Source organism: Tamandua tetradactyla, chromosome 4, assembly GCF_023851605.1.
Source record: "Tamandua tetradactyla isolate mTamTet1 chromosome 4, mTamTet1.pri, whole genome shotgun sequence".
Lineage (NCBI taxonomy): Eukaryota > Metazoa > Chordata > Mammalia > Pilosa > Myrmecophagidae > Tamandua > Tamandua tetradactyla.
In genome coordinates, this window is record NC_135330.1 from 29,866,109 (window position 1) to 29,887,985 (window position 21,877).

The 21,877-nt window shown below is 35.0% G+C and overlaps 1 protein-coding gene and 1 non-coding gene across 6 annotated transcripts in view; both read right to left on the minus strand.

The window, feature by feature from the left end:
* Positions 1–751: 751 nt before the first annotated feature.
* Positions 752–21,877, minus strand: part of COP1 (COP1 E3 ubiquitin ligase) — a 277,716-nt gene continuing 256,590 nt past the window's right edge. For 4 of the 5 annotated variants that reach the window (XM_077157085.1, XM_077157084.1, XM_077157080.1 and 1 more), the window contains 2 exons: positions 3,186–3,230; positions 752–1,100 (listed from right to left, as the gene is read on the minus strand). In XM_077157085.1, the coding sequence (XP_077013200.1) occupies positions 1,083–1,100; positions 3,186–3,230 (63 nt within the window). In that variant the 3' untranslated portion in view covers positions 752–1,082. The remainder of the gene's footprint in view (positions 1,101–3,185; positions 3,231–21,877) is intronic. The other variant, XM_077157082.1, reaches the window with a different exon arrangement.
* Positions 19,884–20,036, minus strand: LOC143681967 (small Cajal body-specific RNA 3). The gene has a single exon (XR_013175001.1).

A 21,877-nucleotide genomic window follows, 5' to 3' on the forward strand; every position in this document is an offset into this window, starting at 1 on the left:
ATGTTTTTTGAAAAAGTGTTCAGACTTTTAGAGTAATTCTTCACTCTACTTTTGCTGCTTCACTTTACTTTCACCTGCTGCTCTCTTTTGACTACTTTCTTCCTTTTACAACTTGAAATGACCAAATCTACCTTCCCCCAGTTTTTACAGCTATGCCTATTTTATTACATATTATCTGAGGCTCTTTTGCACCATAATGGAAGAGCTAAGTAACTGTGACAGAGACCAGGTGGCCTGAAAAACTTAAAACGTTTACTACTTGCCTTTGACAAAAACAGTTTGCTGACCCCTGTTCCAAGTCACTGTTCAACCCAATATGGTACTAAGAGATATAACTATCTGACAGCTATGCTATTTATAAAATAAGTTGGTTTGGTCTGCAATTAGAGCTTATGGTATGTATACACGACATTTCGAAAGCAAAGACCTAGCTAATTGTCGTAGAGACGGATATTCCCCTTCTGTGTGAGAGGCTGGAGAGTATGGTACTTCCTGATATAAATCTGTTCAGAGAATGAAGAAAGGAATTCATAAGGTAAATTTATTAACCTTCTACCTACTATAAACATTAAATTCCCTGGAGGGAATCTATATACTTTATATTTTATGTTTACATGCTGTACAATTTCAAAGAATTTTGGAAATAGGGACCTTACAAATTATTCACTGGTACATTATTCTACAGTTCATGTATGGTACTACTTCTTGAAAAGAATCTCTCTCACATTTGACAAAAACTTTCCTAGCCCAGTTGTGGCTCAATAAACTTTTATTATTTTTTGTTATTTATTTTTATTCAAAAGAATTTGTTTCCCTATCACAAAAACGAGATAACCACACCACCAACAGCAGCCAAGTTCGTGGAGTTACAGTGATGGCAGAGAGTCCACTGGGGATTCCCAATGTCCCAAAGGCCATGAAGGAGGGAAAAGAGGAAAAAGAAACAAGACTCAAAACAAAACCAAATCCATGTTGACTCTGGGGAGAGACATCACATGACAGTTCTGTTTCTTTTCTCATTGCCAGCTGCAGATATATTTCAGTAGGACCAAATAAAATTTGACTTGAATAAACCAAACTCTTCATACCAGCTCTAGCACCTAATTGGAAAAATAAAAACAAAATCATGAAACATAACAACATCAATTAATAAAATAGTTTTAAGATACAGAAGAAATTTAATGAATTTTCACTATATTTACCAATGGAGAACCAAATCAAGCGACTGGTAAAATATCAAAGACTTTAAAGGGACTGGACATATATATTTTCTTATTTTCAATTAACAGTTGCATGAACTCTTTCAGATTAGTTTTTTCTACAGTTAACTAGGCAAACAACATAAAACATACAAATAATGAACTGGCTGATGCTTAGCATGGATGTAACATTTTTGGAATATATGTTTGTATTTGTTCACATTCTTGAGAAAAGTCTAAGTATTACTGTTTAGGATTTTAATCTATTTATTTCCATTGAAAAACAATGTTCATACTAATCAAGGTAGGTAGGGCTTAAATCTTGCCTACTACTGCTTACTCAATTTTCTAATCAATCATCTGGTGTCACAAGATTTTGTTAGTTTACAAAAAGAGTAGAAATGGCTGAGAAAGGACAGAGAAACATATGAAGACATTATGGAAGCTGTCAAAATGATTTCATTAGATGAAGGCGGCAATTTTAGGTCCGAAAGATTTGAATGTATAACCTTTCCTTTCTGATCTCTAAGGTCTGATTTATCCTCATGCTTCCATAATGCTTTTTTGTCTTTACACTTGGCAAGCAGACTACTTAACATAAGAGGCCAATGCTGCTGAAGAAAATCTTAAGATTTGTCACTCAGAATTCGAGAATATATATAGATCTGAACTCCTGTGGGTATTTTGTAATCCTAGTAGCCTCAAAGACAAAACATATTGGAGAATAAGGTGCAGCTTTTTCAATATATAGCTTGCCATGAGAATAAGATAGAGAGACTGCAGAGATTCACTTAAAAAAGAGATTCCCAAGATCTTCCAAACATCTTGCTTGATGCTTCCAGAATACAAAAAAGTCAATCAGCTCAAAAGTCTGACTTTCATTTAAGCAGTCCTTGGTTCTCTACAGAGGCTTTCCATACACAGAAACTAGTAGCATAGAAAAGGAGATTACCATATAAATTAATTTGACCAGCTAACAGTGCAGTTCTGCTTTGTGTCTGTTCATTTTATCTTCATAGGACAATGGATGAATCATTCTCCTCTTAGGAACAAGTAAGGAATAAACGGAAGGAAGTCATGGGAAAATTAACGCCAAGTGGCAGGGAAAATAGATACATAACATAAAAAAAAAATACTTCCTCATATTTTCATATCAACAGAGAATATACAGAAAAAGACAGGTACCCTCAGAATAAGATAAATACTAATCTAACCCATGTACTATAAAATCTACTCCAAAATGGTGTTTTGTTTAAAAAGTTCACTGCTTAGAGTTCAAGATTTCTTTATTCAATGTATCATGACCAAGTGTTAAATCTCCAATGGTACAATTATATACATTTTTTACTTCCTTGGGCTTTGACTACAAAGAAAAAGCATGTGGAAAACTGCACTTTGTAATGAACACTATGTGCCAAGGGACATTCAAACTTTCAGATTATAGCAATGGCATGATCACATGATCAATCAATCATTTGATCGTTAACATACTTCTAAAATTTTTTGGTAACTGAAGAAAAAAATTTATTTGTTGGAAAGAAAAGGTAGGGAAACATGAGAGAGAAAAAGAGTAAAACAAGGGTAAGATACTTAAATCTGGGGAATTTAAATTCAAATCTGGTGAATGGTCTGCTTTATCTTGGACCTTGCCCAGTGAATGACCCGTGGGGTAGTTGCAATGGCATAATAAAAGGTAAATGGTGCTTGGTCCATAGTAAATGCTCAATAGGTCATGTTTTTTTTTTTCCCAGTCTGATCATCTATCAATCCATTCAGCATCCATATAAACTTCTGACAAGTACTATTATCTTCTCCATAGTTGCCAGCTACCTATTCTTTTCGCCTCCAATCACCATTTCCAAGGAGACAGAGACTCATGATTTGGAATTATTTCTAAGGCTTCATACAACTGTTTATTTCCATGATCCTGCTATAGTCTAAAAAAATGGATCTGATTTCAAAATGAAGAGGCATGAAATAGCTTACCTTAATTGTACCCTGACTGTTAGCAGCAATCAGCACATTGGACTCCTAGAAGAGAACAAGAACTTTTAAAGTATAGAGAAGGATTTCCTGGTGGACAGTCCAAGAGAAGAATTTCCTCTTCATCCTTCTTTCTTCACTCCAACACAACACATCAATAGAACCTAAACTGGAGAGCCAACTTTCAGGCGGTTTTAACTATGAGTTTTAAAAGCAAAACACCATATTTTGAAGATTAAGTTAAAATAGTCTTCAAATAATTAAAAAACATAAAGTTGGAAGCAGAATAGGAAGCTTTCAAAATGTAAAGAAAAAATAAGAGAAAGAGATTCCAATAGAAGGAAAGCCAAGAGAAATAAAACACAAGAACAACTTGAGAAAAACAAAGGGAGCAATCTTTCCCTACTTCATTCATTTTCTCCCATAAAACAGTAGTAATTAATGCAAATGCTGCCAACATCTTCAGCACAAATCTCTACAGTGATAGCCATTTGGAATCAGGGGAACAAGAAAATGGGGATCATCATTTGGGAAAGGGAAGGCGACCTTTCTTTTCATTTATTTATCACTCAGCATTTGCATTTTTAATAACCATGTTGATTATTTGAAAGAGAATGTATGTGTAAAATATATATATTTTTTAATATTCTAAACCTTAGGAAAAAACTGAAAAGAAAAAGGGTAAGGAAAGGAAGGATAACACTGAGTTCACCAAAAAGAGTCTCCAAAAGTGGGAAGAATTGAGACAGGCCTGCTGCTGCTGTAAACAGGGCATGGAAATATATAGAATTCTTTTGCTCTCCAGGGTAGGCAGCTGACAGGAGGTGAACAGGTTCAGATTTGCCATAGAGGCCACATGGCTGATGTAAAGAGCAACTCCAAATGATAAAGCATGACAAAGACATCAAGTGGCCAAATGAACGATAGGATCAGCCTGAACATCCTCTAGGCTTCATGACAAAGTAATGAGGAGAAAGAAAACTCTTGGCTTGTATGCTGGGAATGTTGCTCCAGCCAAGGAACTTTAAATTTTAGTTATTGTGATTTGAGGAATCTGGGCTTTATGAATGCAAACACTTTTTTTTTTTTAAATTTTCTTTCTGATTTCTAGTAAAGGCACTTTTGAAAAATGTTCATTTGTTACTATTGACATAAGAGGAAATGGCAAAGGTCATTATTTTATCAAGAAAGAATAAAAACAAGGGGTAGGCATGGAACTTGCTGGTCTTTTCCTGGATGAGGTTTTCCCTTATTTCAGTACATGTGTCCTTGAAAACAGTAACTTGGATAATAAAGTATTCATTATTAGAATTAGCACAAATATCCACTATGGTAAAATACGGGCTATTTCTGGGACTCAGTATGCAGAGAGATGCTTCGATGTTGTATGGAGGGTTGGATGTGGAGAGGAGGGAGATATATTTAGGATTTGTCATATCTTTTAGTTACCCGAGTTCAGAAAGTACTTGGTGTAAGTGATGGGTATCCTTGGGTAATATGATTAAACACCCTGAGCTGGTCAAGAGACAGTATCCCTATGCCTGCCTCAGAAAACATAAGTAATACAATGTAGATTTCTTTCTTGTAAGAACTTCAAACAAGCTCTTTGGAAAAGATATGTGATATCAAAATTGCCACCAGAGGAAGCAGAAATGAATCTCCTGTAAATATCATCCAGAAATGAAATGAAAAATAGCATTAATTAATCTAGTTGCAGCTTGAGGAGAGAAAGAACTCCAGTCTCTAAGAAAGCTACTGCCAGGTTCTACCATCACTAGATGCTGCTAAACACCAAGAATTGCTCCCTCTGCTATAGGAACACATAATGCCTACAGCCCCAAAGTTTCCATTTCTTTTTGCCATTGGTTCTAGTCAGCTTTATATAGAAGGAAGGCAGAGAAACCTAGTGGAGATGAAGACTCACTTGCTCACTTGGCAGGGGTTGGAGGCACTTTTGCCAGTTACAGAGACTACAAATTATGTAATTCAACCTTCTGATTCCTGGTGGAAGGAAAGCTTGGAAAAATGTGCTATATTATCAGACAATACGATATTTTAAAGAAAATTCAGTCCTGAGCCAGAACTGGAGGCATTTAAAATGTAGTGTTATTGCAATGTGGTAATAATGAAGAATTAGAGTCATTATAAATAAAATAACCAAGGTAGATGAACACTCAAGAGAGGTTTGAAGTTTGTAGAATTATACCACTAAACCAAAGGAAGAGAACATCTGGTAATTATCCAACATGAATAAACACTGTATTTTTGTAACCTAAGGACTGCTATGGCCTTAGTAGATGGTGTCATATTAGATGGTGTTAACTCAACACTTTTTCCTGTGGAAACAAACACCTCTTTTGTAAATAAACCAACAGTGGAATGACTGCCAAATTCTAGTTTCTTTTAGGACTGACATACAATGAACAGGATGTCCTAAGAAATCTCATATGAATTCTCAAAACTATTCAAAGTAACAATAAAAGAAAAACAATAAATTTACATATCAGTATGTCTTTCTCCCTCTAAAGACTGAGTACTTACAAAAAAGTGATTTAGGATTAAATTGTTTCTCAGACAGCTACATATTAGTTAACATATATTTGCAAGAGAAAAAATAAAACCATATATCTTACTTCTAGCACAGAGAAGTCTAGAAGTAATACATACAAGGTTATGATTGTAGGTTTTGAATGTTTCATGTTTGCACTTTGAATGACTGCTAATTCCCAACTGTAGCTGTAGTCTGCCAGAGCCTTAATGTAAATAAGTTCTGGCTCAAAGGTTTGTTTTTACTTGCTAAATGAAATTAAAATACTAAGTAGTAATTCTCATTATTTTCTCCCTCTTTCTTGGAACTGCAGTTTTGCTGCAAAACTTTCCTCAAGGCTAAGCAAATAAGATATCCATAGTTTTCTTTTTTAATATGAAGGAATTAAGAAACAACAATGGGAAAATTAGCAGCAAGTCTTTTATAAAAACAGAAGACTAGAAACACACACAAACATAACTAACTTGCTGGATAAGCCAGTAATATGATACTATCTTATATGAAACCAGAACTGTAGCAATCCTGGACTAGTTTTCTCTTTATTTGCTTGCCTATAAAAGAGCTATAACGTCTAATACATTGCAGTTTAGAGCTATTTGAAAAACAATTACTCACTGAGTTGATAATTGAAAAATTTATTCCTAGAGATAGATATAACTGATTTAAATGTGAATTAGTTTTACTATATATACAAATATATATAAAACAACTTCCATTTCTAGCTATAAGCGTTCTACGGTTGCTCTTCCACTATAAATAACTATAAAATTTAACAAAAAATATATATAAAAAAGCAATAGACAACAGGAAGCATAGGACTATGATCCCTGAGAGAAGGGAAACACATGAGGTGAGTCCTGGCTTTCAGCTTAGAAGAGATGTCCAGACCACATAGTAGGGAAGGAGAAAACAAACAGAACATAGAGGAATACAGGTTTAAAAACAAGCATCAAAAAAAGCCAAGGTTATCTGCAAAATTTAACTTTCTGCCATAGCAAACTACAACACTCAACAAATTCCAGATATTCAGCAATGACGCATTCATAATATACAGCATCAAACAGAAAAAAAATGTGTGACCTATAACTAAGAAACAAAAAATTAGTGAATAGAAACAGATGCAGAAATGACAAAGATAATAGAAGAAGCAAATGGGGATTTTTAAAGCAGGTATTAAAATTATGTTCAAGGACTTAAACAACTTCATGAGAAAAGAAATGGAAGATATAAACAGAACTTCTCCACCTATAAAGTATATTTTCTAAAATGAAAAATGCATTGCATGGGTATAATGTTAGATGAGTAACAGTAAAGAAGAAAATCTGACAACAATAAATTTGTCAACACAGAAAAAATAAATCGAAACTGAAGCAGGCAGGGGTGGCAGGGAAGGAGGCTGAAAAAACCAAAAGGATTAGAATTTTAGTGACCTTAAGGACAATATGTGATCCAATGCACATATAAACTGGAATCTCAGAGGAGAAGAGGAATAAAAAGTATTTCAAAACTTAAGGCTGGGGTACAAGGGTAGTTCAGTGGTAGCATTCTTGCCTGCCAGGTGGGAGACCCAGGTTTGACTCCTTGTCCATACACTCTGCCCTGCCCCGCCCCCCTACTCCCCAAATTCAACACATGGTGCTGCAATAAAGGGATAGTTACATGGAGAAAGAATGAAATGTGACCCCCATCAAACAGCATACAAAAAACCCCAAAACAAACAAACAACAACTTATGGCTAAAATTTTTTCTAGATTTGAAAACTACAAACCCACTAATCCAGGAAGCTTAAAAATTCCCAAACAGAATAGGACCCAAAATACATCAAGACTCATCATGATTAAAATGACATAAACCAACAATGAGGATAAAGTCTTGAAAACAGCAAGAAGAATAAAGACAGATTACATAAAGAGGAACAAAACCATCAATTTGTCACCAGAAACAATGCAAGTCAGAAAGCAATGGGACAGTATCTTCAAGATGCATAAAGAAAACTGTCAGCTTAGAAATATTATTCAAAAAAAGAGACAAAATAAAGACATTTTCAGAGAAACTATGAGGTAATTTTTTTCCTGGAGACCTGCAATATAAGAAACTGTTAAAGTTCTACAGGTCAAAGAAAAATTATGCTAAGTAATTAACAGAAAAGGACATAGAGAGCAAATTAGCAGGGAACAGACAAAAGCTGGAAGTCAACGGAACCCACAAGAGAAAGGAGAACCCAAGCCATGTGCACTGCTACGTGACTGAAAAGCCAAGGAACCCCAAAGATTGTTGGCCAGTCAAATATACTGCCTCTGGAAGGAAGTGAGCCTTCTAGTCTTTGAAGTTGTGAGCCAATAAATTCCTGTTGTTCACCCAACCTGCGGCATGATATTTTAGCAGCTAGGAAGCTAAAACACCATGCAAATATTAATCATAAGAAAGCTGAAATAGCTATATGAATATCAGAAAAAGCAGACTTCAGAAAAAGGAATATTATTAGGGATAAACAGTAATATTTCATTACTAAATAAGGATCAAGATACCAAAAAAAATCCAAAATGAATATATACTTAATAACAGATCTTCAAAATACACAAAGGAAAAACAGACAAGTCTGTATTTATGGTTGAAAATTGCAACACTCTTCTCTCGATAATTAAAAAAAAGTAGTTAGGATATCAGTACTAAGATATACAAGACTTGAATAACACCATTAAAACCAAACTGAGCTAATATTTACAGAACATTTTACTTAAATGACAAAATACGCCTTCTTTGCAAATGTATATGAAATAGTCTCAGCCCATAAAATAAAACTGACAAGTGAGATGAGATGAATAAATTCTTTGAATTCCCAAATATGACAGAAATAGAATGTGAGAAAACAGAGGAGGGAGGACACTTCTAAACTCGGTTTATCAGTGAAACAAAACCAGAAGACAGTATAAAAAAGAATATTACAGACCAACTCTGCCTTCATAAACAGATGCAAAACCCCTTAAAAGACACCAGTCATGTATAAAAACAAAAATCCATCATGCCCAAGTGGGATTTATCTAGATATTCATCTTGGTTTAACATTTAACATAAAAAAGCAATGAGATTCACCATATTAATAAGATAAAGGAGAAAAACCACACAATCACAGAGAACACATCTGTCAAAATTCAACACCCATTCATGATAAAAACTTTCAGTAAACTACGAACAGAAGAGTACTTCCTCTAATAACTTCCAGTCCATATCATACTTAATGGTGAAAGGCTGATCTCCCTCAATTTGGGAACAAGAAGAGGATGCTTATTGTTACCACTTCTATTCAACACTGTATTAAAGGTCCTACTCAGTGCAAGAAGTCAAGAAAGAGAAGGGATACAGATCAGAAAGTGTTCTAGTTTGCTAGCTGCTGGAATGCAACACACCAGAGACAGATTGGCTTTTAATAAAAGGGGATTTATTTTGTTAGTTCTTCAGAGGAAAGGCAGCTACCTTTCAACTGAGGTTCTTTCTTATGTGGGAAGGCACAGGGGGCTCTCTACTGGCCTTTGCTCCAGGCCTCTGGGTTCCAACAACTTTCCCAGGGGTGATTCCTTTCTGCATTTCCAAAGGCCTGGGTTGAGTAGTGAGTGCTGAGATGAGGTATGCTGAGCTGCTTTTGGATGTTCTATGTTGAGCTCTCTCATTTAAGCACCAGTCAATTAACTCAAACATCATTCATTACAGCAGGCAGCCTTCTAGCCACTGCAGATGTAATGAGCAACAGATGAGTTTCACATGCCATTGGCTCATGTCCACAGAAATAGAACTAGACACCTTCACCTAGCCAAGTTGACACCTGAACTTAACTACCACAGAAAGGAAGAAGTTAAACTGTCTTTATTTGCAAATGACATAATTGTCCATCTGGAAAATCGCAGTGATTCTTCAAAAAAGCTATTAGAACTAATAAATGACTTTAGCAGATTTGGAAGACATAAGATCATTATACCCAAATCAATCCATTTCTATAAACTGTAATTAATAATTAGGAAAGAGAGTGTTAAAATACAATTTATAATAGCATGAAAATATGAACTGCTCAGGAACTTAAAAAATATAAACAAATATATAAAATCTGCACAATTAAAACTAATACCTAAATAAATGGAGAGATAGTGGACTAGAAGCCTCGATAATGTTAAGATGTCAATTCTCCTTAAATTGATCCAATTCCTACAATTCCACTCCAAGGTATTTATCCAAGAGAAATGATACCACAAATCGACAGAAACACCCATTCACAAATGCTTTAGCAGCTTTATTCATAATAGTTCAAAACTGGAAGCAAACAATAACCAAAATTGGTGAAAGGATAAGTAAACAGCTCTGGTACCGTCATACAATGGAATACTACTTGGCAATAAAAAACTATAGATGCATGTAATAATATAGACAAATTTCAAAAATGTTATGCTGAACAAATGGAGCCCAATTTAAAAAAGTGTACATTCTATGATTGCTATTACATGATATTCTAGAATAAGCAAAACGAATGTAGGGTAACAGAAAGCAAATTGCTTACCACCTGGAGTTAGTTGTGGAGTGAGGTGTGGGAGTGGGTAGGATGGGGCAAGATTGACATTTTTGAGTAATGGAAATGTTTTGTACCTGAATTGATGTGGTAGTTATACTCATGTATACATTTGTCAAAATTCATTGAGCTAATACACTTTAAATGTGTGCATTTTATATTTATGTAAATTATACCTCAATAATATTGATTTTAAAAAGCATAAAATAAACACCCACATTCGTGTACACACATAAATGTTTACTTTAAATCCACTATCCCATCAAAAGTCATTATTTGTGATTTAGGAATTTCCTGATTTTTTAATGTAATATATAAACCCTTTACTTCTACTCTATTTAGAAGATCTGCACAATCATTCAGCATAATGGAAGGACATTTTTGGTTATGAAACAAAAAACTATTTTATAGAATACAGAATTGATTTAGGCAAAGAGAAAGAAAAATATTTCTTGTCACCTTCTCTCCCAGTTTAATGTAAAATAAAAGGTGGTTTTATGTGTAAGCCTTGCTATTCACCATGATAAACATCTTTTTCCTTCTATCTCTCTCTATTTTTAGCTAGAAGAAATAGTCCCATTAAATGAAATTAGAATATATCACTCCTTTATTTAGAATTTCTTTCTCCAAATGTTAGGCATGTAAAACTGATTATTCCTCATTTCAGAATGATAATAATACATATACTTTGTAGGAGAAAAATGGTAATATGAGATGTGAGACATTATGTTAATATATTTGAACATTTAAACAAATGTAAAGCATTCCTATTTTATTCTTTAAAACTTACCAAAACTGACTCACGAAGAATTAGAAAATGTTAATCATCCTTTAGTCACTGACAAAATGAATCAATTGCCAAAAATTTCTACCTCAGGCTTACAAGATTTCACCTGCAAGTTCAACCAAATAGTTTAGAGAGAACAAGCCAATTGGATATGAATTTTTCCACAGTGGGGGAAGTAGGATGATTTTTCAATAAATGCTGCTGAAATAACTGGGTTTCCTTTTAGGGAGTAAAAAGAAATTGTTCCCCTACCTTACACGAAACCTAAAAGTAAAAAGTAAAACTATTAAACTTTTTGATTATTAAATGTGAATATTTTCATGATCTTCAGGGTAGGAAAGGATTTCTTAACCATGAAAGAAAGGTTAATAAATTTGACTACATTAAAGTAAAAAATCTGTAGTCATTAAAAGACACCATATGGAGAGAGATACAAATTGGGGAAAAATCTTAGCAGCCTTTATAATTGACAAAGGTCTAACATACAGGATATATAAGGAAATTCTATAGAAGGGGAGGGAGAAGAAAAGGAAGAAGAGGAGAGGAAGAAAAGCAGCCAATAATGCAATGGCAAATGAGCAAGAGACAAGACATGGCACTTGAGAATTAAAGATTTCAAAAGGCCAAATCCATCTTGAAAAAGAATGAAGTTGGAGGATTCACACTTCCTGAAATTAAAGCTCATTACAAAGCTACAGTAGTTTAAAAGCATGGAACTGGCACAAGGACAGATAAACAGACCAATGGAACTGAACTGAGAGTTCAGAAATAGACCCTAACATCTATGATCAACTGATTTTTCACAAAGCTGCCATGTCCACTCAACTGGGACGGAATAGTCTCTTCAACAATTGGTGCTGCAAGAACTGGATACCATATTCAAAAGAATGAAGGTGGATGCCTACCTCATATCATATACAAAAAATAACTCAAAATTGATCAAAGACCTAAATATAAGAACCAGGACAATAAAACTCCTAGAAGAAAATACAGGGCTACAGCTTCAGGATCTTGTATCAGGCAATAGTTCCTTACACTTCACACTGAAAGTATAAGCAAAGAAAAAACAGATAAATGGAACCTCGTCAAAATTAAAAGCTCTTGTGCATCAAAAGACTTTATCACAAAGCAAAAAAAAATTCTACTTAATTGGAGAAAGTATTTGGAAACCACATATTCAATAAGGGTTTAATATCCAGAATATATAAAGAAACTCTTCAACTTAACAACAGAAGGACAAAGAACCCAACTTAAAAATGGGCAAAAGACCTGAATAGACATTTCTCCAAATAAGATACAGAAATGGCTACAAAGCACGTGAAAATATGCTCAATGTCATCTAGCTATTATAGAAATGCAAATCCAAACCACAATGAGATTATCATTTCACAGCCACTAGAATGGTTACTATTAAAAAAACAAACAAGGGTGGGCCGCGGTGGCTCAGCGGGCAAGAGTGCTTGCCTGCCATGCCGGAGGACCCCGGTTCGATTCCCGGCCCCAGCCCATGTAAAAAAAAAACAAACAAACAAACAAAATATAATAAAATAAGAAAATGTTTAAAGATGTCTCCCTTTCTTCCTCCCTTCCTTCCTTCCATCCTTCCTTCCTTCTCTGTCTTTCTTTCTTAAAAAAAAACAAAAAAAAAAAACAAAACTGCAAGCGTTGGAGAGGATGTGGAAAAATACGAACACTCATTCATTGCTGGTGGGAATATAAAATGGTGCAGCTATTGCGGAAGGTGATTTGATAGTTCCTCAGAAATCTAAGTATAGAATTACCATATGACCCTCTACTAGGTATATACCCCAAATAACTGAAAGCAGGGATTCAAACAGATATTTGTACACTGATGTTCACAGCAACAATATTCACAATTGCCAAAAAAATGGAAGCAATCAATTGTCCATCAACAAGATGAATGGATAAACAAAATGTGGTACATACACACACACACACACACACACACACACACACACAGACACACACACACACACACACAGGAATATTATTCAGCCTAAAAAAAGGAATGATGTTCTGGTCTATGCAAAAACATGGATAAACCCTGAAGACATTATGTTACGTGAAATAATCCAGAAACAAAAGGACAATTATTGTAAGAGCTCACTGAAATGAAATAATTAGAATAAGTAATGTCATAGAGTTAGAATCTAGAATATAGGTTACCAAGGGAGTAGAGAATGGGATTTAATGCTTAATTTGTACAGAACTTCTATTTAGGTTAATTGCAAAGTTTTAGAAATGGATGGTAGTAATGGTATTACAACACAGTGAGTATAATTAACAGCACTGAATTATATATGAGAAGGTGGTTAAAAGGGGAAATTTTAGGTCATATATATATATTACCAGAAGGAAAATTAAAAGAAAAAACAGGACTGTACAACACAGTGAACTATATTATAAAAGATGGACTACAGTTAATAGTACAATTATAAAAATGTTCCTTCATAAATTATAATAAATGTACCACACTATTACAAGGTGCTAATAATAGGGTGGCATATAGGGAAAGTATACACCCCAATGTGAACTATGGACTTATATTAGTAGTACACTTATACTACTATTTCATCAATAGTAACAAAGATACTACTCTAATGTAAAGTGTTAATATGGAGGGAATATATGGGAACACCGTATTTCTTACATGCTTGTTCTATAAACCTACAATCTAATTAAAAACAATTTTTAAAAAGTTAAAATAATGCTGAATATTATGACAGTGACATTATTTATTTACATTATTTATTACATATACCTTCTGCCACCCATTTTTCTCAATATTTTCCATGTATTTTCTAATTTAGTTGTACAATATTAAGTGGGAAATACTATTATTTTAATTGTATAGAAGAGGAAATTGAGGCACAGAAATCTAAGTTTAGAATTACCATATGTAATTACCATATGTGCAGAGTCCATAAAATCTTGGGTAAGGAGAAAAGTCATTTTAATTTTCAGTATGCAATTAGACTGCAAATATTATACCTTTTCACCTTACCCCAAAAAGAGTAACAGAGAAATGAGGGGAAAGCCCTTATTTTTATGATTATGATCTTAATATGAAAAGCACCTAAAGTGGGCATGGTCTTTTGTTTTCAGTGAGAGAGTCAGGAAACATACCTGGCAGCTTGATTCTAGCACTCTTACTCAGAACATTACCCTGATTATTACAAAAGATATAAGTGACATGCACATCCCCTCACAACACTGAAGTGTTTAAAAGCACTACTGTACCAAATGAAGATCTCAAAAAGTTCATAAACATTTTCTACAAAACACAACTGCATGGTTTAATGTTGTAAAACTAAGAAAGGTGAATTCCTTGAAGATTTTATTGAAGACAAATGCCCAGACAATATTTTTAAGCTTGAATCCCTCTTTCAAGTAAAGAACTCTATTAGTGACATGGTACTTGTAAAGTACACTGAAGCACTCACCAATTTGTCCTCTAAAAGCCAGAGCTGCAGCTGAGATGCTTAGTGAAAATTAATGTAATTTGTTCTGACTTCAAAAAGCACTGTCCTACAAGAGATGGATTTTCTTAAAGTGTTCCCTAAGTTAAAATTGTAGATTCATGTAAGCCCTTTACACAAACATTTGGTGCAATGAAAATGGTAAATCACTATGTAAAACATACAGTATCCACAAGCACAGCTCCTTAGAGGATACAGAACAGTGAGGAAGATGGTGGAATTTAATAGCCTTCCTTAAAATATGTAAGTAGAGGAAGAAGTAAATAAAATTTGAGTAACCAGGAAACAAACAAGGACACAATTACATTATATGTTCATTTCTTAATATTCTCTCCATAGAGCCTTCAGTCTTATTTAGATATTCTTTTCCTTTATGAACACAGATGCTATGTTTTCAAACTGTCAGGAAAGAGTGCTGATTTGAAGAGATGACTGCAGTGTCACTGAAAATAAAAGACCACACCCACTTTAGGTGCTTTTCATACCAAGATCAGAAAAGTAAGGGTTTTCCCCTCATTTCTGTCATTCTTTTTGGGTTAGGGTGAGAAGGTATAATATTTGCAACCCAACTGCACTCTGAAAATTAAAATGGCTTTTCTCCTCACCCAAGATTTTATGGATTCAGTACAGCCAAAGCTGATTTTCACTCAGGATCATGCAGCCACAGAACAATGAATTTGCCCTTTCTTTTTCTGCATGGCTTATACAGTTGCCTTATGAACATTCTCTCCCTTTCCTTGAGATGCAGATATAATATGCAGAGATTCCTACATATTTTCTTCAACGTTCTAAGTAATATTATTCAACCATACAATTCCTCCACTCTCTTTTTTCCCCTTTAATCTACCCTAAAACCTTGATATGCACTTCCCCATGGTTACCTACTGTGCTAGTTAGATTTAGTTGTCAACTCGGCCAGGTGAACGTACCTAGTTTTGTTGCTGCAGACATGAGTCAATGGTACGTGAACCTCATCTGTTGCTAATTACATCTGCAGTCGGTTAGGAGGCATACCTGCTGCAATGAATGATGTTTGACTTAATTGGCTGGTGCTCAAATGAGAGAGCGCAACGTAGCACAGCCCAAGCAGCTTGGCATTCCTCATCTCGGCACTTGCAGCTCAGCCCAGGCTTTTGGAGATGCAGAAAGAAGTCACCCCGGGGAAAGTTGTTGGAATCCAGGGGCCTGGAGAGAAGGCTAGCAGAGACCATCCTGTGCCTTCCCACATAAGAAAGAACCTCAGTGGAAAGTTAGCTGCCTTTCCTCTGAAGAACCAACAAAATAAATCCCCTTTTATTAAAAGCCCATCTGTCTCTGGTGTGTTGCATTCCAGCAGCTAGCAAACTAGAACACCTACTGATAGAAAAAAAGACAGAGAAAATACTCAAAGTGCTGAGATTTGTTCTTTTATCCCATTGAGCAAAACTGGCTTTCCTAACTTGTAGAATCATTCTTTTATTAAAAATCACATTATCATAGATCTTCTCTTTTATCAAGTTTACATTGTTTTTGGATCTCAGAGTTAAATTTATTTCACTTTATCTAGATTTAATTCAGCAAGAGACACTCCTTGTCTGACCAGAAGTTCATTTATCTTAATATAGACATAAAACTATGCTGCACATAGGTAGGCAACATTTAAGGGCCCACACCAAGTTATTCAAACACTGGGTCCAATATTAACATCAAAAGTTTTTAAGCCCAACAGTTTTAGTCCCTGATCTTTCTTTCAGCAAATGGTTTTTCAGAACTGACAGTAAAAATACATGTTGTAATAGTTTGCTAATGTTGCTTAAAAAGTAACATACCAGAAATGGAACACCTTTGAAAAAGGGAATTTAATAAGTTACAAGTCCACAGTTCTAGTGCCAAGAAAATGTCCAAATTAAGGCACCCACAAGAGGTTACCTTCACTGAAGAAAGGCTGATGCTTTCTGGAATACCTCTGTCAGCTGGGAAGGCACATGGCTGGCATCTACTCGTCCCTTGCTCCTGGGCTCCATTGCTTTCAGCCTCTGTTTCCTGTGGGGTTTCCTCACTGGCATCTGTGGGCCTTCACTGTGCTCCTCTCGGAAACAACTCTGGGTCCTGGCTTGCTTAGCATCTCATGGGAAGGCACAAGGCGATGTCTGCTGTGCCCTGCATCTCCAAACATCTAGGTCTGTGTTGGCTCTGTCAGCTCTGAAGCAACTGTTCTCCAAATGTCGGCATCTGTTCTCCTCTTTCTCCACAATGTTTCCTCTTTTAAAAGATCCCAGTAAACTAATTAATACCCATCTTAAATGGGTCGAGTCACATCTTCACCTAACTAAAAGGCCATATCACCCACCACTGGGCGCACCACATCTTCATAGAGATAATCTAATCAAAAGTGACTGCTCTGTACAATTGGGTCAGGATTAAATATGGCTTTTTATGGGTACCTAATAGCTTCAAACTCACACACGTGTAAATATGTTCCTAAAATGTTACATTTATCCCTCCCTGCATTCTAAAAGGGACCCCAGGTTGAGTAAATTGGTTGCTTGAAATGTGTTTGCAGGACAGTTAGGCAATATGTAAATGTACTTGTGATCCTGGAAAAATTACTTATTCTGTATTTCATTTTAATAAACTTTTATCATTATCACATAAACTATTTATTGAGCAATCACATAAAATATTTATTGAGCACCACAGGCTAGAAACTATGCTAAGTACTTTATATGGATTATTTTACTTAAAATGTGTAACAATCCAGTGAATTTATCCTTTTGCAAGGAGAAACTTGGTCTTAAACATAATAAGTTGTCAGAAGTTATATACACTGCAACAAAATAGCAAAGCCAGGAATTAACTTGTGAAGACTAATACAACACAACAATGCTGGTTTGTATCATCTTGATCCAGAAAGTTTATCATGTGCCTGGACCCAGCCTGAATTTACTAAATCAGAATGAAAGGAGAAAGGGATCCTAGGTGAGCATCTGATATATACAGAAGATCCTCAGCTCCTGTACGTTATTTGATACTATATTTCAAATCTTGTATAACTAGATTCCTAAGGGTCTTGTTATACAGCACTTGGTCTTCTATGTGCCTCCTTATTAGTATAATTTCAAGAAGAAATGTCTTGACCTTTGAAACAAAGTTCTAGTCAGTATTTATAGCTGTATCAGGCCATACAATTTATTCCTAATGTGATATCCAGGAGACTGACATTTCCTTAGCACAGGGGAATATTTTCAAGATTGAAAGCCCCAATCTCCTCCTTTTTTCTTTCTGGTATTCTTAGTTAAGATGCTGTTGGCTTCCTTCGAATCCTAAACCATAAATATTATGAACAGAACAACATAGTCACAATCGGTAACAGGATGATAGGCTCCCACAGAATGATGATTATTTTAATATATGTTATCCTACCACACTTTAATTTGTTCAAACAAATACTCTTATAATTTTAAGAGTAACTAAGAAGGAAAAAGTCTGACTTCTAGATTTATTGGCTTTTATCTTCAATTAAAATTTTTTTTAAGCTTTATAAATAAGATCTTACTGAATGAACAATGGAAATGTTTCATATTGAAAACTTTGTATTATCATTCCAAGATAACGTGGACCAGATCAGATCTTTTATGGCAAGCTACTACTGCTCTGTTTGCTGGATATTTCCTATACCTCATGGTCAGATTTAAGAAAGGCTCATACTAATCAGACAGAAAACACAGAGTGCATATGAAACTAAAATTTTTTATGATGATAAAATAGCCTAATACAGTCATGATTATAAACATAAAATACCAGCCCATTAAATTTACCACTGGAATCTCTCTCTCTACTAAATAAATGTGAAAATCAGCATTCTTCAATAATAATTCAGTATAAACTATTCCCCTCCCTAAGCTGTTTTTTTTTTTTTTTTTTTTTACCTTTTAAAGTTATTCTGGGGATTACATTTGAAATAATTTGCCTTGGGATAAGATTAAATCTGATCCCCCACTGGCAAGTAAGTGACATAGCAAATTTTGGGGGCACTTATTCTATCAGTGGCCAGGTCATCATAGGAGGGTTGGGATAGTGATTTGGAGATGGTAGAATACCAGGGGCTTCACCCATTTGTCACACGGAACTTGGATTTAACATCTGAAGAGGCTTTCATGCATCACCTGGAACCCGCTCTAACCTACTTTCTACCACTAAAAGAGATATGAAGAAAGGGAAACTGAGGCAAGAAGGGGTGTGGCTTGGCCAAGACCTGTGGTAAGCATGAAAATGGCATTCTTAGTCCCTTGTCACATCCCCATGACCAAGAAACATCCTGCTGATAAACTGGATTTTCGTGGCTTTGTCTTGATGAGACTTTCAGAGGGGCAGGAGTTCTGAATCAGAGTCTATCCTCTGACCTTAAAAATGCAAAAACTCTTCTACTTATCTTTCAGCTTTTAAAGAAAGATGTTTAAAGAATATGTTTGCTAGAGAAACTACCAAAAAAAGAGGGAGAAAATTATACACAAAATGGTTAACTGAATGTGGATTTTGTACTGCAGTGAAAGCAAACTGGTCTAGAGAGTATAGTATCTTTAGAGAGCTGCTTCTAAGATATTTTATTATTTTGATGGGCTAACTTAACAATCAACAACTTACTCAAAGACAACATAGTCAAAAAACCTGTCTAAACAATGGTTTAGAAAGATATGTGTACACATAACATACATAGATACACACAAGCAGGAAGGAAAGGGAAGATCCACCTCCACTAAGGAGAGAGTTTAAAACAGATGTAATCACATTTCAAATCTTCCTGAGCCTACCTTTTTTTTTCTCTTAAGATCTAATATGTTCATTTGGGATCTAAAGGAACTAACGTCGAACATTAGAGTATGAATAACAAACACTAGGCTGTCCATAGTGGTATATATAAAAATACTTAACAGCCAAAGGTGCTTTACTAGTCAGTCATATGTACCAACCTATCATAAAAAACAGGCATAGCTATACCATTATATATCCGATTGTCCTTGGTAACTCTCATTAGCTTATTCATATCTAAAATAATAATTGACCTTTACTGATAACCCTGGATTGGTTAAGCCCATGTGGCCCCTTAGGAAAACAATATTTCTACATTCCACTTCCTGACTGTAGGTTCCTTAACTAAGCAAATAATAATACCAATTTTCAAAACCATAAGATACCTCAAAAACCATTTAAGAAGGATGCAAAAGTAACCATATTTGGTTGCCCATATTTTCAGTAATCCAGTATACTTAGCCAGCAGATAAATCAAAACAAAATGTCAAGGAAAGCAGTACTTGGAAGTGCTAGTTTTAAAGCTGTATGGAGAGGAATGATCAAACTTTGCTGCCTGTCTTAAGCCAGACAGAGACAGACCTTAAGGTTTCTGCAGGATTGTTGCATTGTGTAGATAAAAGAGACATATATATTTTTTCATTTGCCCAAATGGTTGGTTTCTGCAGCTTTCACTTTTGGTGTGCTTCATTATTAATAAGTCTGTTATTCAGAATTTGATAGTCCAACTTCTTGATTGCATCACTCTCTCCTTTAAATAGAATTTAATGTACTAAAATAAGCTAAAGAAAAACTGATTCAGATAACAGAAAAAGAACCATTAAAAATACACACATAAAGAAACAAAGTGATCTTTAGTCAGGGAGTAAAGTCTGCAAAGAACAGGTACAATACACATTTACCACCCCTTCATTCCCAATGCTTTCCAAAGTAAAATTAATGTCGTCTCCCTTTTCAACAAAACACCCCAATCAACTTAATTTTTCTTGCTATATAGCATTCACATAGTTATCTGGTGCTGGTCTGAAGCTGTTAGGTAACCCAGAAAAGCTATGTTCTTTTAATCCAATCTTGTGGAGGCAGACCTATCATTGGGTGGGAGCTTCAGATTAAATTTCTTTCATGGAGATGTGACCCCACCCACTCAAGGTAGATTTTAATCCTTTCCTAGAGCCCTTTATGAGAGAGAACTCTGAGCTGACATAGAGACCAGAAAGCTAAAATCACGACACAGATGCTTGAAGATGCTAAGAGATGAAATCCAGTTTTGGAGAACTTAAGTGAGGACCCACAGACCCTTAGAGAAAAAGTCACTGGAATCATGAGCTGAAATCAATGAACTTAGAGTAACGATGAGTAGACAGCAGCCACATACCTTCCCAGAGGTTCCAGATGCCAGTGGCTTTTCTTCAATTTCAAGGTATCTTTCTCTGGATTCCTTAATTTGGACATTTTCATGGTCTTGGAACTATAAATGTGTAACCTCATACATACCCTTTATAAAAGCCAATCCATTTCTGGTATACTGCATTCTGGCAACATTAGCAAACTAAAACATATCTTCAGACACCTACCATTTACATCACATTACTTTGGATCCTGGATGCTTTCCTGAATAAAGCCTGAGATCAATGTGCTTGTAATGGCATATCTGATAGGGAAAAATTACTGCATTCCTAATTAATACCAAGGATAGCCTCTGAACATGAACCTGTACATTTTTAAGAGGGCTATTGGCAAAATTTCTCAAGAATACTCTGGCAAAGCTGTTTCTGGAGTTCTGCACTATTCTGGGGATACAATGTAAAACATGGTATAAACAGCAATGAATTTAAACACGGAGAACTAGATCTGCATTTACTTTCTGCCAAGATATTGCTTAACCCTCTTGGAGACTCAATTTCTTCAACTGTAAAACAGTTTTCGGTATGGTACTTCATGGAGTTTTTATGAAAACTGAAAGTTAACACAGTAGAGCATCTGACCAAAAGTAGCTGACATTGTTAGGTGCCAAATGTATATGGCTGCTATTCTTATTAAAATATTATAACCTGAAGAATTTCTGTACAATTAAAGAGCAGTTGTTTCAAGCAACGACTGTACTACTGTATTATTCTAGACATCCTGTTTACGATTTTATAAAATTGATTAAAAATATAAAGTAGGATATCCACATACAGATACTTTTAGGATCTCTAAAAGTAGACTTAAAATTTATTGTAACTATTAAATCCTTTTCTAGAAAACTAAAGAAGCTCTTACTATGCTAACTGCTGATGTTGGTATTTTTGCTTTTAAAACAGAAGAAATGTAACTGTAATAAGTATAAGAAACAATTTTAGAAGATTGTGCTGATTTGAAAGGAAGTGTGCCCCCTAAGAAAAGCCATGTTTTAATATAAATCCCATTTCTTAAAGGTAGAATAATCCCTATTCAATGCTGTATATTTGAAACTGTAATGAGATCATCTCCCTGGTTGATGTGATTTAGTCAAGAATGGTTGTTAAACTGGATTAG